Source organism: Gouania willdenowi, chromosome 5 (genome assembly GCF_900634775.1).
Source record: "Gouania willdenowi chromosome 5, fGouWil2.1, whole genome shotgun sequence".
Classification (NCBI taxonomy): Eukaryota; Metazoa; Chordata; class Actinopteri; order Blenniiformes; family Gobiesocidae; genus Gouania; species Gouania willdenowi.
Window position 1 is genome coordinate 690,986 of NC_041048.1, and position 17,235 is coordinate 708,220.

The window sequence follows — 17,235 nt, forward strand, 5'->3', positions numbered from 1 at the left end:
TGTTGTTTGGTGTATTTTTCTGTAATATATTTTTTGGAGTCATTTTCTGTATTTTTTTGCATTTCTGAGGGCGTGTTTTGAGGTGTGTGTGTGTGTGACTTGCTACCTGTCACTCCTCCATAGGTTCTCTCTCACACATGTGCGCGCATGCACATACTCCGTCACAGGTTATTGAAATGCGTGTGTAGAGGAAATAAAAACCAGACCACTGGAACTATTTAAAACTTCCGGGAACTTTTCCGTTGTCTCAACTCTCTCTCTCTCTCTCTAAATGTTTGTGTGTGTGTTCACTATCTGCATCCAAGGTGCACATTTGGTTATATAGTACGTGGTGAAAATATCAGTATTTATAATGCCGTATCCGCGAAAAATGTGCATTTTTTGCCGTTAGCTTTCAACACAGCCGTGGCCATTGCCCACCAACAACTTCCGGGTCCCGTCATAACTTAACCCGTCCGTCCGGTCTAAACAGCGAACGGTCAAACAAACATGAAAATAAATGTTTTGAAACGTAATCACCAAATAAGGAACAGTCAAAAGGTATTGTTATGTAAGTAACTTACGAATTACAACCCCTTAGCTGCTGAAGAACTTTATTGTGCTTCACACAAAACACACTAGCACACCCACACACTGCGTGCCGTAAACTCTGTTGTTTTTTCACAACAGCTCTGATGTCATACTGTCGTAAAAACCACAGTCACAACGGGTGCTGGGGTGGCACATACACAACATCCCCCCCCATAGATAACAATGGAACATCTCTGTTACAATTGAACACAACACCCTAACTAGGTAAACTGGGTAGACTACCAGTTACCAGCATAGTCATGTGGATTATTCTGCCACAAGACAGACTATGCTCTAGTCCAGCACTTTCAAGTCAGAAGTCTGTAACATAGTCTGTCAAGTAACTCGGTCTGACTCTGGCTCGAGCAGGACGAACCGCCGGATCAACCGTCAGTCCCGTTGGCTCAGGAGGCTGGAGTCCGGCTGGAACCTCCAGCCACACAGTAGGACACTCAAAGTCCCCAACAATGGAGTCAAAGTTCACGCTTGTCCCGTGGTGCGCCTTGGAGGGTTCCGAGTCGGTTTGCATGCCACCGGGATCCATCAGACAGGAGGAAAGTGGCTGGCCCCAGCCTGCGAGTGACTTACATTGGAGCAGACCAGAAGGAGAGAAGCTTATGGTTCCGACTTAGACGATGAACACGGACCCAGTCCAGCACTCAAACATCGGGTGGTCTCACCTTCCGTTTCCTATCAAACTGCTGCTTCATATGATGTTGGCATTCCTTAACCCGGCTGCTGTGTTGAGGTGTTACAGCTGGTTGCAGAACCGCAGATTGCCGCAGTCAATCCAGGGGAAGCTGGAGCTCCCGCCCGATCATCAAGAGTGCCGGAGAGCTGCCGGTGGTGGAGTGTGGGCTCGCCCTATAGTGCAATAGGGTGCTGAGCAGCGCAGATGAGAAGGGCAGGCCATGAGCCAAGTGGGCTCTGATCCCATTTTTCAGAGTTTGGTTGAATCTTTCAACCCCCCCATTTGCCTCGGGGTGGTAAAAAGCCGTACGAATATGTTTTATTCCCCGGCCCTCAAAAAAGGCTGCAAACTCCACTGATATGAACTGTGGGCCATTATCCGTCGTAATGGTGGTAGGGATACCCCAGGGAGAAAACAGGGAGGCGAGGAAGTCGGTGACCACCCGAGTCGTGATGGACCCCGCTGCCAGAACTTCTGGCCACTTTGAATGGAGGTCGTAGGTGACGAGAAGGAACCGCTGGTGGTGTGAGACGCCATGGAGCTCCCCACAAATATCCACCTGGATGTGCTCCCAGGGCGCAGTCGGCCACTGTAGGGCCTGCAGTGGTGGCAACGGTGGTGGACCAGTCTTCCCGCTGACCAGGTAAGCTGCACAATCTTTCACCATCACCTCTATGTCACGGTCAATACCTGGCCACCACTGAGCTGAGGCCAAACGGCACGCGAGAGTAGCGAAAAACACCAACGTGGGTCACAAATGCCGTCAGGTTGCGGCTGTCAGGGTGCAGCGGGACCTGTAGATACCCCTGGCGGAGGTCGAGTTTGGAAAAAACAGAGGAGCCATAAAACTTGGCTGACAGTTCTTCCACTGTTGGTAGTGGGTACCTGTCCGGGATCACCAACTTGTTTACTGCCCTGAGGTCGATGCATGAGCAGAGCCCCCCAGACTTTTTCTTAGCCACCACCAGGTTGGAATTCCAAGGTGAGGCATCCACCCTCTCAATTATGCCTGCATCCAGGAGCTTTTGAAGTTCGGCGGTAACGCCATCACGCAGGGCGAGGGGGAGGCGGCGTAGTGGCTGAATGACAGGGTGCACGTCAGTCCTGAGAAGAGGCTGTTGATTAAATGCCGTGAGGCAGCCCAGGCCGTTGAACAGAGAAGGCCACCGTTGCTGCCAGGTGAGCCCACAGACATGATTGCGGACCCTGTGGTGTCCAGCAGTGAGAAGCCAAGATCGAGGAACAGGTCCCGGCCCATGAGGTTCGCCCCATGCTGGGAAACCTGAAAGATAAACAATGGGACCATAGCAGACAGGGAGGTCGATCGTGCCAATTTTAGAATGTCCATAACCGTACAGGTCCTCAGTGCCCGCATTGGGAGTCCGATGTGGGAAAAGCCGCCGGACAGTGGCAGCGTTTAGGAGTGAGCGGGAGGCACCCGTGTCCAGCAGTAACGGCAGGCACACCCCCTCCAGCTCCACTGTGCACCATCTAAACGGCCGAGAGGCGGAGCTCACCGAATGAACGGTTGTCGGTACCCGTTGGTTGGGTGAATATGATGATGTGCTGTCACCTGGGGCAGAGCGGCAGACTTTAGCAAAATTATTATTTTTTCCACAGCGTTGACATTTCTGACCCCTTGCAGGACAGACTGGAGCTCTAGCGGTGTGCGATGGCGAGCCACAGTTGCCACAAGCCTGGCGTGGTGTAGTGTTTTGGCGCCCGGCAAAGTTAACCTCAAAACTGTCTTCAGGTGACTCAGAGCGAGAGTGTACAGCTGGCGGTGAAATAGTCTGTACCATGAGGGTGGATGGCGAGGTGAGATGGCTGGGCTTCACTAGTTTTACTGTTAATGAGGCTGAAGACTCCATCTGGAATGCCATATCGATAGTCAGGGACAAATAATCAGGGGACATTAGTAGCTTCTCCCTGAGTTTGGGTTGTTGGTGTGATCAGCCAGCTGATCTCTTATTAGCTCCTCCTCTAGCTGCCCAAATTTTATAGGCTTGATAAGCCCCTCAAATCAGCCACGTAATGGTGAATGGACTCACCCTCCTGCTGTATGCGCTGTCGGAAGACTATCCGCCGAAGCATGACGTTCTGAGGAGCAGCAAAGTGTGCCGACAGCCACGTGACACACTCGTCGTATGTAGCGGCGGGTCCGAGAGTCCGGAAGATCCTCTGCCCAGGTTGTGAATGAGCTAGCGTCCATTAGCCCCATGGCCGTGATGAATGTCTCAAACGATTCATGCCAGCGAGTCCACGGCACGGGCGGGTCACCGGGCAGGGCCAGGAACGGAGAGAGAGGTGGGAACAGAAACTCCATCCTTGTCGCCAATGTTATGTAAGTAACTTACGAATTACAGCCCGTTAGCTGCTGAAGAACTTTATTGTGCCTCACACAAAACACACTAGCACACCCACACACTGCGTGCCCTAAACTCTGTTGTTTTTTCACAACAGCTCTGACGTCATACTGTCGTAAAACCCACAGTCACAACGGGTGCTGGGGTGGCACATACACAACAGGTATATTTAGAGAAGTCCACAGGAGCTGGGGGGTGAATCCATTCTAAATTTATGCCACCAGTTCATCCACGTGTACGTGTCTAACTTTCACTAAACTTATCTTCTGGGCCGTCCAGAACTGAAATAAAATTAAAATACTCTCGCATCTCAGGTGTAAAAAACACTTTTTTCTAATTACTACACACAATTGTCTGCATTTGGCACAATTTAATTTCCATTTTTGCGCTCCTGTGAGTTTTTGAAGTAGCTGTTTAAATCTCAACCTCCAGGCGATAGCCTTTTCAATCTGTACCAATCTGAATAATAACAAACACGTGACTGATTGGATCAGTTTGCACAATATCAACATTAACACATTATGAGTGTTAATTGAGGAGGTTCAGTCCTTGAATCCAGGATTTGTTTGAGATGAAATCTCTTGCTTTCATTCCCCTAGATGTGTAATCAGCAGGGTTTAACATACTGTACCTCCATTGATTGACCTCTGAGTGATTTCTAAGTAATACCTGATTTGCAACAAAAGTCTTGAATGTCATTTGTGGAACTCACAAATGACAGAATGCCCCGCCTGGTTTGTGTCATTGGTTTCTCATTAATCTTGATCTTGAAGGAGTCGGTTTCAATGCACGAGGTAACTCCTAAGACTCGTTCTTCTGGAAGGTTGTTGTGACAGAGGTCTCGTGCCTTAACCTCTGATGTTCTTTCTACTTCAGGAATGGAGACCAGAACAACTCTGCTGTTACTATTTTATTTCATAAACAAAAACTTCCACTTGTCATTTTGAACTCCTGCATGGGTTCATCCAGGTTTCCTTCAGGCCACCAGAGGAAGCGTAACATATCTGTCCTCTGTGGGACCTTCACTTGGTGATACATCACTATATGTCTGAAGCAGGTTCAAACTCAGACTAATGTGTTTGTCTTAGTTTGTTTAGCGACTTACCCTGAAATGAGACCATACAGTCAAAGACAACACAACGGGGGCGGTGTGTAGCTCAGTGGGTTGAGCGCCTGCCCCATGCACAGAGGCTATAGCTCCTCACCTGCAGCGGGTCCAGGTTCGATTCCCGGCCTGGGACCCTTTCCTGCGTGTCATTCCCTGCTCTCTCTAACCCCCTTCCTGTCAAGCAACTGTCATATAAAGGCCACTAGAGCCAAAAAAAATCCTTTAAAAAGAAAAAAAAAAAAAAAAAGACAACACAACGGTTTAATTTCTGTGGATGATACACCCCATGGTGAGGTGCTTTTATATGTTGGGACCGCCAGGGGGCATCAGTAAGAATGCAATGTGGAGATGAATCAGAGTTTGTCTTCTTTATTAAACATTCACAGGGGTTGTCTTATTGTGTGTGGTTCTGTAACACAAATAAACTATATATATATATATATATATATATATATATATATATATATATAAATCGTAAATACTTTTGAGAAATACAAATGTGGATACTATCACCAAACTAAAGATAAAGCAGGAAACAATAAATAAGGACATATTTTTCTCTGCTTCATTCATGTCATTAAAATATAAACAAATACAACAAACAAACAAGCGAGTGTAGCTTTATCATGTGCTAATGGCTATGGTCGGGCCGCATGGCTGTTAGTATTAGCATAGTTAGCAGATGGCTAACTTGAGGTGGGTGTGCTCTTGTATTCTCATCATTACTTATGGTTTATCATTTACACACACAGACACAACCACAAGGTCGCTCTACACCCCATAACTAAGGAGAAACTAACGCTCTGCAGACGTAACGATCACAAACAAACTTGTTACAGCCTACCTTGTGATTGGCTAAATAAGAACTGTCAATCAACACGCTTACTGTGGCTGAACCATATACACTACTTCTATAATCTAATACTGATCTAATCAGAGCTATATATATATAATATATCTTATTTAATACTGATCTACTTGCCCCCCTCTCCTCACCAGAAAGACACCTCATCACATTTAGAATCTTCTTACATTTTGACATATTATGATTTATATGATAATTCCATGTTAATCCAGAGTCCAACCACATTCCTAAAAACTTAAACTCCTTCACTTGTTCCACATCTTGTCCATATATCTTAATATTTGCATCAAATCTCTTTTTCCTTCTAAAAAACATTGCTTTAGTTTTCTCCACAGAAAACCTAGACCCCCATAAATAAGACCACTTTTCAACAATATTCATGGCCTCTTGCATTTTCATTGTTATTTTTAAATATTTTTCCCTCTTTTCCATAATGCTCATCATCCACAAACAGCGACCGTTCAATACTAATATCAACCTGTTCAGAAACATCATTTATCATAATAGAAAAAAGAATTGGGCTTATCACACTGCCCTGGGGAGTACCAGACATCGCCGTCCCAACTCATACCTGAATATTCCTGTCAAACAAGAAATCTTTGATCCAATTAAAAGTTCATGGGCAAAATAATACAACTGCGCCCTCTTATGGCAAAATAACATGCATCTTTACTTTCTTTGTAAATAGTCCAAATTCTCACAAATGTACATTGTTTTTAAATCAATATATTATTTATGAAATGTATCATCTTTGCTAACGGCGGTCATTGTTTTGGTTGAAAAAAGTCAGAGGAAAGAAGGGAATGTATCTCTTTCAGTTAAAAAAAGTGTTGAAAAAACTTTTAAAGATGTTCTCGGTAAGTCTGAATTGTTGTTTAGAGTAAAAATGAAGGTTTTAAATCAGAGCCCTTAAGAATTAAACTGCTCACTCCACCATCTTGAACCCCCTCCCCACGCTGACCCATTACCCAGAGTGCCATAATCTTAAAATGTATTTGGAATTCGTTGACAAAGTTTCAGGTTGAACTCAAACTACGTCAGGCAGAAATAATCTTTTTCACACACTCACACTGGTTCAGTTCTTCTGCATGAGGTCAAAGGTCAGAGGATAAACTCTCCATGTCTGACAGAGATTTACATTATTTTACCCGTTGGAGCGTTGATTCATTGAACGATATCTTGTGAACTTCCTACAAATTTGTACATTGAATTAAAAAAATATGTTAATAAAAATAATCATGGACCTGGTTAGTGAATGGTGGACCTCGTTAATTTACCTTTTTACAGTTAGAACTCATACTGTCCTTTTCACACTCAGACATCTCACTAGTCCCATCATATTTATTTATAAGTGCTTTTCAAAAACGCTAAAACATTTTACAGCCGTTAAAACAATTACGCAAGTAAAAAAAAAGGAACAAACAACAATAAAGTAAATACATAAAATACTTAACAATCAAAGGTTAAAAGCTTGGGAGAGGAGTGGAAACAGAGGAGGTCTGTAGCTTTGATACTGTTTCTAACATCGCTTTTATTAAAATGCTCAGATACGTCCATCATTGTTGGGTAGAGTCTGAATCCTCCCGCTGGAGACCCAGGTAGTCAGTGTTTACATTCACCAGGGTGGAGGTGAGGGGACTGTCCTAGGTTAGCTGCTCCATTGGTTTTTAAAAGTGCTCTGATTGGCCGAAATCAGCATCAGCAGAAAACGCTCTAGTCCAAATATGTATAATATTAACAATATAAACACTATTAAAACATTAACGATCTCCAGAATAAAATTAAAAACACTGTTAGGTTGGAAATATCAACAGAGTGAACGAGCTTGTTTACGGTTATATCCCTCTTTGGATTCACCCAAATGAAAATTTGAGGTCGAAGCCGAGTAAAATATAAACGCTTAGCCGAATACAGTTTTTCACTATTTTTTAAATTGTGCATAAATAGCCTAGAATACATTTTTAAATAAAGTAAATGTTTATTAAATATTCTGACGTTTTTTAAATATTCCAGTAGTTTTTGCTTTTCATAAAAAGCATAACAAAGTTGATCATTTATATTAGTTCTTCAAATAAAACTAAACATGCATTAAAAAAACTAAAGTGTATTAAAGGTGAGGTATGATAATAAATAACATTCTAATGGTTTATCTACAGTGATAAACATCATTTAGTCTCATTCAGAGGAACAAAGTGTAAAAAGTTATGTTTCCTCTCTTGTTATTACATATTTTATAAAAAGTCAGCTTTAAACAGGACAGTTGGATTTTACCCACGTTGGCAGGTGACGTCACCTAACACGCCTCCTAGAATGTTAGCTCCTCCCTCTCCAACTATCTAACAGCTAAAACAAACACTGCTGTTTAATATAGAATATATATTATACTTTATTACCATATATGTAAATACAAACTGCACTACTTTTTCTGCTGCTGATCGTGTTGGGAGTCACTGCTTGGAGCCACGCCCACTGTTTACACACATCAGCTGTTAGCACTCCATGCTAATGCTACACCAGTCTATGCAGAGAGACCAGAGGTTTATTCCATAAAACAGGTTATGTTCAAACTCTGAGTATGTTACCATAGCAACATTGTCCCTGAACTAAACCTGGTCACTGACAGGTTTTATCAAAGAAACCCTGGGTTTCTACCTGGCTCCGCCCACCTGAACACTTTAATAAACCTTAACACTTTTCTCTGAAACACATTAGTGACATCACACACCACAGACGTGTTCACATCATTACTAATGTTATGCTGCTTTATGTTTTTGTGCTAACTGTAGTTTTCTTTCTAACATTGTAGATGTAGATCATTTAGTGAAACACACTGAGAGGTTGATCTACATTAAAACATCTACTGACGTCTGTAGTAAAGTTCACTGAATACAAACCTGTAGATAATATAAAGGAGGAGATGATCATTTAAATTAATACACTTTTAAGGCTTGATTATTGTTTTATATTGTTATACAGTTAAATCTGTACATTACGTATCTATGATGGTTCAGTGAATTGTGACACTGCTCTTGTAAACGATGGGACGCGGGTTTGCGTCCCGCTTCAGTGTTTTTTTTAGGACGTAGAGATGAATCTGGTGATAAAATTACATCAAAAATCAATATAAATGATTAGATATGAAGCATCAGTCACTGTGTTTATATCCAGTGTAACAGGAGGACTCTCTATGCAGACATCCTATGCTGCTGACACGTCTCCTCAGACATATTTTATTATTATTATTATTCACCACTCGTCACGTCACTGAAGAGATAAAGTGATGAAGTGATCATAAAGTGTTATTAATTACAGGTGATTTAATCACTATAATCACTGAAGACTGAACACACCTTTAGAACAGGATCATATTCATCAAACACCAGCTTATTTCACCATCAGGGTGAATAAATCACTATTTTCTGGGTGGTTGTCATGGCAGCTCAAGTCATCTTCGATCCATTGATGATGGCTTTTTATCGTGCGTGCACGTCAGTAACCCAAGGTTTACATACTCAGAGTTTATTGATCCACTTCATACCAGCTGTAATGAATCAGATACACAGAGTTTATCATGGAGGGTATGTTGACCTAGAGTTTATGGATAGACTCAGAGTTTGTTAAACCTCCTTTATGGAACACACCTCTGGTGTAATGTAAGGAGGAAACGATGGGGATGTTTATGGATTCATGGCTCACAGCACTAACAACTATAATTTTCATTATTTATCTCACTTTTCTCATATTTAGCACATTTTCCTACATTTAACACAACATTTAACCACATATATAGAGGTAAAAAAAAACCTAAATATTTAAATCTAAATCTAAATGGTACATGTTATATCTAAATGTTAAATCTATATTTAAATTTTAAATCTAAATGTTATGTTATATCTAAATGTTAAATATAAGTCTAAATGTTAAACATTATATATAAATGTTAAATCTAAATGTTAAATGTTAAAACTGTGAGATAAATAATGAAAATGTGTTAGCTACAACTTTTATACTAAATGTTTACTCTTGGCACCCCATAAACAACGGACTGTGTTGTGGAAATGGTAGGTTAACGCGGTGACGAACGACGGAGAGCGGTAAGGAGAGAGTCTGGCTGTGTTATTTGTGGAAAGGAGAAGCTGCTACTGCTCCTGCAGCAACGCACACGCACTTTTCTGACTCAAAGTCACTGTACGTTGTTTGATTACATCATTGCGTCACACGCTACTATTTGGCCTTGCTTTTAACTCACAAAACCGAAGGCTGAACACACACACGCACACACACCATTCTTGCTTTTATAGGTAGATTACTATTATTGTTCTTGTTGTTGTTGTTGTTGTGTTTCTGGTTTGTCTTTTGTTTGCACAACCCACCAAGTTAAATTTCATCTATTGTTTTTAAACTGTACTTGATGATTAAAACTTCTTGTGATTCTGATTCCGAAGTATATAATCCAATATAGAAACAACATGTATAATCTATTATAAAATGTAGGATATTAATTATTATCACATATTGGTAATATTGATTCATAATGATAATTAATCAGTTTCATTTCTTAGGAAAAAAACATGACTATTTCTGCTCTTGAATGAATATAATTTTCAACAGAGTGTAATTATTAATAAATCAGACTGATATAATGATAACATGAGATATTTAAAAATAAAAACGAAGAATTACATTTTTAAATTCCTCAGAGGAATGGAAGTAGATAAAATAATGTAGTTTATAATCCCTAATCACTCATTCCAGTCTAGTCCAGTTAGTGGCGCTAATGCAACAACAAGTTCGTTTACAAACCTCATTAAATACCACAGAAGAAGAAGTAGGAACGTTCCTCCTGTTCCGTGTTTCCACCCGGACCGATCAGTGTCATTATATACTGGTTGACATTGCGCAGGCCGCAGGTTACGGTAAAAATAACCGTGAGTCTCTCCGGGACCACTTCCCGTCGGTCCTCTGTTCACCGGGACACCCAACAGCATGTACCGGAGGACTGTCACTGTGCTCGGCCGCTGCGCGCTCAGCGGGAAGGTAAGAGTTAGCCTAGCATGCTAACCAAGTTAGAGTCACGCACGCACACATAGTTACACACATACAAACAGTAACACACACTGAAGTTGACATTTAAATGAAATATTATATGTTTATGTATATGAACATTCACAGTGACAGGTTGATCCAGGGTTGTTATGTTTAGTTCCAGGTTATTTCACAGAAACAGAACCAGGTCTGACACTCTATGACTGTTTAGTGTTGATCACAGTGACAGCCTGAGGGAACAAACTGTTTTTATGGCGTACAGTGATCTGTAGCGTCTGCCAGAGGGGAGGAGTTTAAACAGATTGTGTGCAGGGTGGGAGGAGTCTGCAGTGATGCTACCTGCCCGTTTCCTGACCCTGGACAGGTATAAGTCTTGGATGGAGGGCAGATCAACACCAATGATCTTTTCTACAGTCCTGATTATCCTTTGTAGTCTGTGTTTGTCTAGTTTGGTTGTAGATCCAAACCAGACAGTGATGGAGGTGCACAGAACAGACTGAATGATGGAGGTGTAGAACATGGTCAGCAGCTCCTGGGGCTGGTTGAACTTCCTCAGCTGATGCAGGAAGTACTTCCTCTGCTGTGCCTTTTTCCTGGTTGTGTCTATGTGGGAGGACCACTTCAGGTCCTGTGAGATTGTGGATCCCAAGAACCTGAAGGTACGGTGGCTGGGAAGTGTCAGGTGAATGCATTTACAGAAATGAACACAAATGCAAAAAGGTCACAACACGAATGCAAACCGGCCACAACGGAAGTGTTTCCGACGGACCGGTATTACAGTCGGACGGGTATTATGATATGATAGCCTGATATGAAAAATATAAGAGTATCCTGATCAACTTTCACTTACTTTCATATGTGTTTCGATGTCTTCTTCTTGTTCTTCTCTGTTCTGGTGGGTTAAAAACATCCGCCACAAACGTGTCCGTCTGTAATACTGGTCCGTCGGAAACACTTCCGTTGTGGCCGGTTTGCATTCGTGTTGTGACCTGTTTGCATTTGTGTTCATTTCTGTAAATGCATTCACCTGACACTTCCCAGCCACCGTATGAAGGAGTCCACGGTAGCCACTTTGCTGTTCAGAATGGTAAGGGGGGGGAGTGGGGGGGGGATTTCTCCTGAAGTCCACTGTCATCTCCACAGTCTTGAGCGGGTTCAGTTCCAGATGTTTCTGACTGCACCAGAGATCCAGCTGTTCCACCTCCGTCTGAAGGCAGACTCGTCCCCGTCCTGAATGAGACTGATGACGGTGGTGTCGTCTGCAAACTTCAGGAGTTCCACAGAGGGGTCCCCTGAGGTGCAGTCATTGGTGTAGAGCAGGGGTGCCCAGACCTGGTCCTCAAGGGCCACTATCCAGCATGTTTTAGATGTTTCCCTCTTCCAACACACCTGATTCAAATGATTAACTCATCATCAAGCTCTGCAGAATCCTGATAACGATCCTGGTCATTTGAATCAGGTGTGTTGGAAGAGGGAAACATCTAAAACATGCTGGATAGTGGCCCTTGAGGACCAGGATTGGGCACCCCTGGTGTAGAGGGAGAATAGGAGTGGGGAGAGAACACACCCCTGGGGGGCGCCAGTGCTGAATGACTGGGTTCTGGAAGTGATGCTTCCCAGCCTTGCTTGCTGCTTCCTGTCAGACAGGAAGTGACTGCACAGTGACACACACACATTAACATGCACACTGATATACACACATGCACTGAGACACAGATACGCAAAGTAACACACACTAAGATTGAAATTGTTAATGATGATGATTTGTAATCACGCCCCTTTAAAAATAAAAGCCCTGTTGTAACCCTCTGAAAACAGGTGGGCCGTACCTCTCTAGGCCCCACCCCCTGCTGTTTGCAGATGTTAGATAAAGAAGCTTGGCCACGCCCCTCCGTCTGTACAGCTCCTTGTAGGACTGTGTACGCTTCCGCTCAGGTAACGCCTGGTGTTCACCCTGTTACACACACACACACACACACACACACACACAGTTCTATGTCAGAAAGTGTTTGGTTGTGGTGATAAAGTGCTGACTCAGCTGTTCTCCTCCAGCGGTGCAGCGTGAAGGAAACGCCTCAGCACTCAGAGGAGGAAGTGGGAGCATTCACCAAACTGATCGAAGCCATGGGCTTCACAGGCCCCCTCAAATACAACAAATGGGTGAGCTAGCTTCATGTGCTAATCAGCGTTAGCTTCATGTGCTAATCAAAGTTAGCCTCATGTGCTAATCAATGTTAGCCTCATGTGCTAGTCATTGATAGCTTTGTGTTAATCAACTTTATTTTTATCTGGTAATAGTCGTTAGCTTCATCTGCTAATCGACGTTAGCGTCATGTGCTAATCGACGTTAGCGTCATGTGCTAATCGACGTTAGCGTCAAGTGCTAATCGACGTTAGCGTCATGTGCTAATCGACGTTAGCGTCATGTGCTAATTGACGTTAGCTTCATGTGCTAATTAGGGCTCGACCGATATGAGTTTTTTAAGGCCGATGCCGGTACCGATTTTTTTATTTATTTTTTTCATCAGCCGATGACCGATACCGACTGCCGATTTTCTTGAGCTGATACTACTTTTGCTCCCTCAATTTACATCATAAAAATTACACTAAGATGATGATAAATGGTACAAGTCTCAATTAAAAAAAAAGGAACATTTATTGAAATGAACAAAGGTGAGGTAGAACAACATCAAGTAAAAAATATTTAACAAATAATAAAAACAGGTGATGTGAAGTAAAAAAATAAAGTGAGATCTCATTAAATATTATAAAAGAACTGTTTGTCCTTGTCCTGAAAATAGCTTTGACAAAAGTTGGTCTGACTGAAGATATATTTTATGAACAGGATTATTGAGTATAAATATGTATAATTATAGTATTAAACACAAAAAAAATGAATAAAATTTATTCCAACACAACCCCAGAACATAAATTAACAGAGGAAAATAACGTGATGTCAGATGTGCATTAAGCAACAAACTGTTCTACTTTCTGTTCTAAATTACATCAATATTAAATATTCAAACAAGTAGTAAACTGCTTCTCAAAGTTTTAAAAACTTCTTCTCAGCGCAGAGTGAGAAGCAGAGAGAGGGAGAGAAACACACACATACCAAACCTCCAGCCAGCTGCTCGTTAAATACAACCGCGACAAAAACACGAAACCACTGAACAACGTCAGCTGAGTAAAACAGTTAAAAGATGCTTTGAAAGTTTAAAAACTGCTGTTGGGGTTGAAGCGCGTCCTTCACGCTCTGCTAATGGGGGGAGGGGCTTTGCTCTCTGCAGTCTCTGTCTCCAGCAATGCACAGCAGCCTTTGGCAGCTGCTCATTATATGAAGCGGATTAGCAATCACGGTCAATCACTATCAACGTTAGCTTCATGTGCTCGTCATCATTAGCTTCATGTGCTAATCAATGTTAGCGTCATGTGCTAATCAACATTAGCTTTAACTTCTCCTTTTGTGACAGAAAATAAAGATCGCCGCTCTGCGAATGTACACATGCTGCGTGGAGAGAATCAACTACGACGAGTTCTTCATCAGTGAGTTTCCCACAATGCACCTGCTCACACTCTACCACCTGAAAAACATGTGATAAGCCTGATGTCTGCTCCATAAAAACTTGAAAAATTTAACATCATATTACAGGATGTGACATCAGATCAACAATAGAAGCAGCTTACCAAAATAAAAGACATAAACACGCTTAAAAACAGATGCATGGATGAGTCAATCCTGTTTAGGGTGTAACAAACACGTTGGTAATGTGTGTCAGAGGAGGTGCAACGAACACATTGGTAATGTGTGTGTCAGAGGATGTGTAACGAGCGCGTTGGTCGTGTGTGTCAGAGGAGGTGTAACGAACACGTTGGTAATGTGTGTCAGAGGAGGTGTAACGAACACGTTGGTAATGTGTGTCAGAGGAGGTGTAACGAGCGCGTTGGTCGTGTGTGTCAGAGGTGTAACGAGCGCGTTGGTCGTGTGTGTCAGAGGTGTAACGAACGCGTTGGTTGTGTGTGTCAGGAGGTGTAACGAACACGTTGGTAATGTGTGTGTCAGAGGAGGTGTAACAAACACGTTGGTATTGTGTATGTCAGAGGAGGTGTAACAAACGCGTTGGTAATGTGTGTGTGTGTGTCAGAGGAGGTGTAACGAACGCGTTGGTAATGTGTGTGTGTGTGTCAGAGGAGGTGTAACGAACGCGTTGGTAATGTGTGTCAGAGGAGGTGTAACGAACGCGTTGGTAATGTGTGTGTCAGAGGAGGTGTAACGGACGCGTTGGTAATGTGTGTGTCAGAGGAGGTGTAACGGACGCGTTGGTAATGTGTGTGTCAGAGGAGGTGTAACGGACGCGTTGGTAATGTGTGTGTCAGAGGAGGTGTAACGGACGCGTTGGTAATGTGTGTGTCAGAGGAGGTGTAACGGACGCGTTGGTAATGTGTGTGTCAGAGGAGGTGTAACGGATGCGTTGGTAATGTGTGTGTCAGAGGAGGTGTAACGGACGCGTTGGTAATGTGTGTGTCAGAGGAGGTGTAATGGACGCGTTGGTAGTGTGTGTGTCAGAGGAGGTGTAACGGACGCGTTGGTCGTGTGTGTGTCAGAGGAGGTGTAACGGACGCGTTGGTCGTGTGTGTGTCAGAGGAGGTGTTACGGACGCGTTGGTAATTTGTGTGTCAGAGGAGGTGTAACGGACGCGTTGGTCATGTGTGTGTCAGAGGAGGTGTAACGAACGCGTTGGTCATGTGTGTGTCAGAGGAGGTGTAACGAACGCGTTGGTAATGTGTGTGTCAGAGGAGGTGTAACGAACGCGTTGGTAATGTGTGTGTCAGAGGAAGTGTAATGAACACGTTGGTAATGTGTTGCAGAGGAGGTGTAATGAACACGTTGGTAATGTGTTTCAGAGTGCTCTCTCCCTGACACATTGAACTCGTGGTTCCTGGTGGCTCAGCTCCATGTTTGGTGAGTCTCTGAAACACAATGAAACCCTGTAGGACTGGATCAGGGTTTTAATGTTATATAATGTGTGTGCGTGCGTGTCAGGATGTGTCTGGTGCGTATGCGTCAAGAAGGCCGTGAGGGGAAGTACATGTGTCGTTATGTGGTCCACTCCATGTGGGAGGATGTGGAGCAGAGGAGTAAGATCATGGGGGTGAGTCATGTGACCTGCACTGATCAATGAGTCATGTGACCCTCACACACACTGTTTGTGCCTTAGATCGATGCCGTTCACAGGAAGGAGGCCCTGAAGGCTATGACTGAGACCTTCTACGCCGCCATATTTGGATATGACGAGGTTTGAACTCACCTTCTGGTTTTCTGGTCTTTCACAACCTGCTGCTGCTGTGGTGTCATGAACTTGTTGGTGCGTCCCTGCAGGGCGTGCTATCTGATGACTGCGTGCTAGCGGCAGCGCTGTGGAGGAACCTGTTCAGCCGTCAGTGTGAGGACCCCAGACAGCTGGAGCTGATGGTGGAGTACGTCCGTAAACAGGTGAGGGCCACGCCCACTCAACCACCGGAGGTTTATTCCATTAAAACAGGTTATGTTCAAACTCTGAGTATGTTACCATAGCAACATTGTCCGTGAACTAAACCTGGTCACTGACAGGTTTTATCAAAGAAACCCTGGGTTTCTACCTGGCTCCGCCCACCTGAACACTTTAATAAACCTTAACACTTTTCTCTGAAACACATCAGTGTTTTTTTTATGACGTAGAGATGAATCTGGTGATATTACATTAAAAATCAATATAAATGATTAGATATGAAGCATCAGTCACTGTGTTTATATCCAGTGTAACAGGAGGACTCTCTATGCAGACATCCTATGCTGCTGACACGCCTCCTCAGACACATTTTATTATTATTATTATTCACCACTCGTCACGTCACTGAAGAGATAAAGTGATGAAGTGATCATAAAGTGTTATTAATTACAGGTGATTTAATCCACTATAATCACTGAAGACTGAACACACCTTTAGAACAGGATCATATTCATCAAACACCAGCTTATTTCACCATCAGGGTGAATAAATCACTATTTTCCAGGTGGTTACCATGGTAGTTTGTGTAATCTCTGATCCATTGATGGTGGTTTTTTATCACACGTGTACACGTCAGTAACCCAAGGTTTACATACTCAGAGTTTATTGATCCACTTCATACCAGCTGTAATGAATCAGATAGAGTTTATGGATAGACTCAGAGTTTGTTAAACCTTTATGAAATACACCTCAGTAGATGGTGTTGTGTGGTAACCATAGTAACGTCTACAGATGCAGTTCATTGAAGCCCTGGACGGAGAAGACCTGCTGCTGAGTGGGGAGGTCCAGTGGCGCCCCCTGCTGGAAGAAAATGCTCAGAGCATCCTCAAGGTGGTCCGGCCCACTTACAATGATGCCGGGCTCTGATTGGTCCACTGCTTTTCATGGTCAACTTCATGCTCCGCCTCCTCCTGTCCCACAAACACTCTGTATTTAAACCTGTTTGTTATTAAAGCTCTGTGAACATCTGCCTCTGTGTGAGTGTCATCAGATCTTCTAATGACATCGTCCCAGCAGGGTCACATGATCAACATCCATATCAA

The 17,235-nt window shown here is 43.2% G+C and overlaps 1 protein-coding gene across 1 annotated transcript; it reads left to right on the top strand.

The window, feature by feature from the left end:
- The first annotated feature begins 10,421 nt into the window (after positions 1-10,421).
- LOC114463306 (ubiquinol-cytochrome-c reductase complex assembly factor 1-like) lies at positions 10,422-17,162 on the top strand. Its single transcript, XM_028446786.1, has 9 exons — positions 10,422-10,637; positions 12,465-12,581; positions 12,699-12,806; positions 14,117-14,189; positions 15,549-15,606; positions 15,688-15,796; positions 15,863-15,940; positions 16,024-16,137; positions 16,925-17,162. The coding sequence occupies exons 1-9, from the start codon at positions 10,587-10,589 to the stop codon at positions 17,057-17,059; spliced, it is 843 nt and encodes a 280-aa protein (XP_028302587.1). The 5' UTR covers positions 10,422-10,586; the 3' UTR covers positions 17,060-17,162.
- Positions 17,163-17,235: the final 73 nt, after the last annotated feature.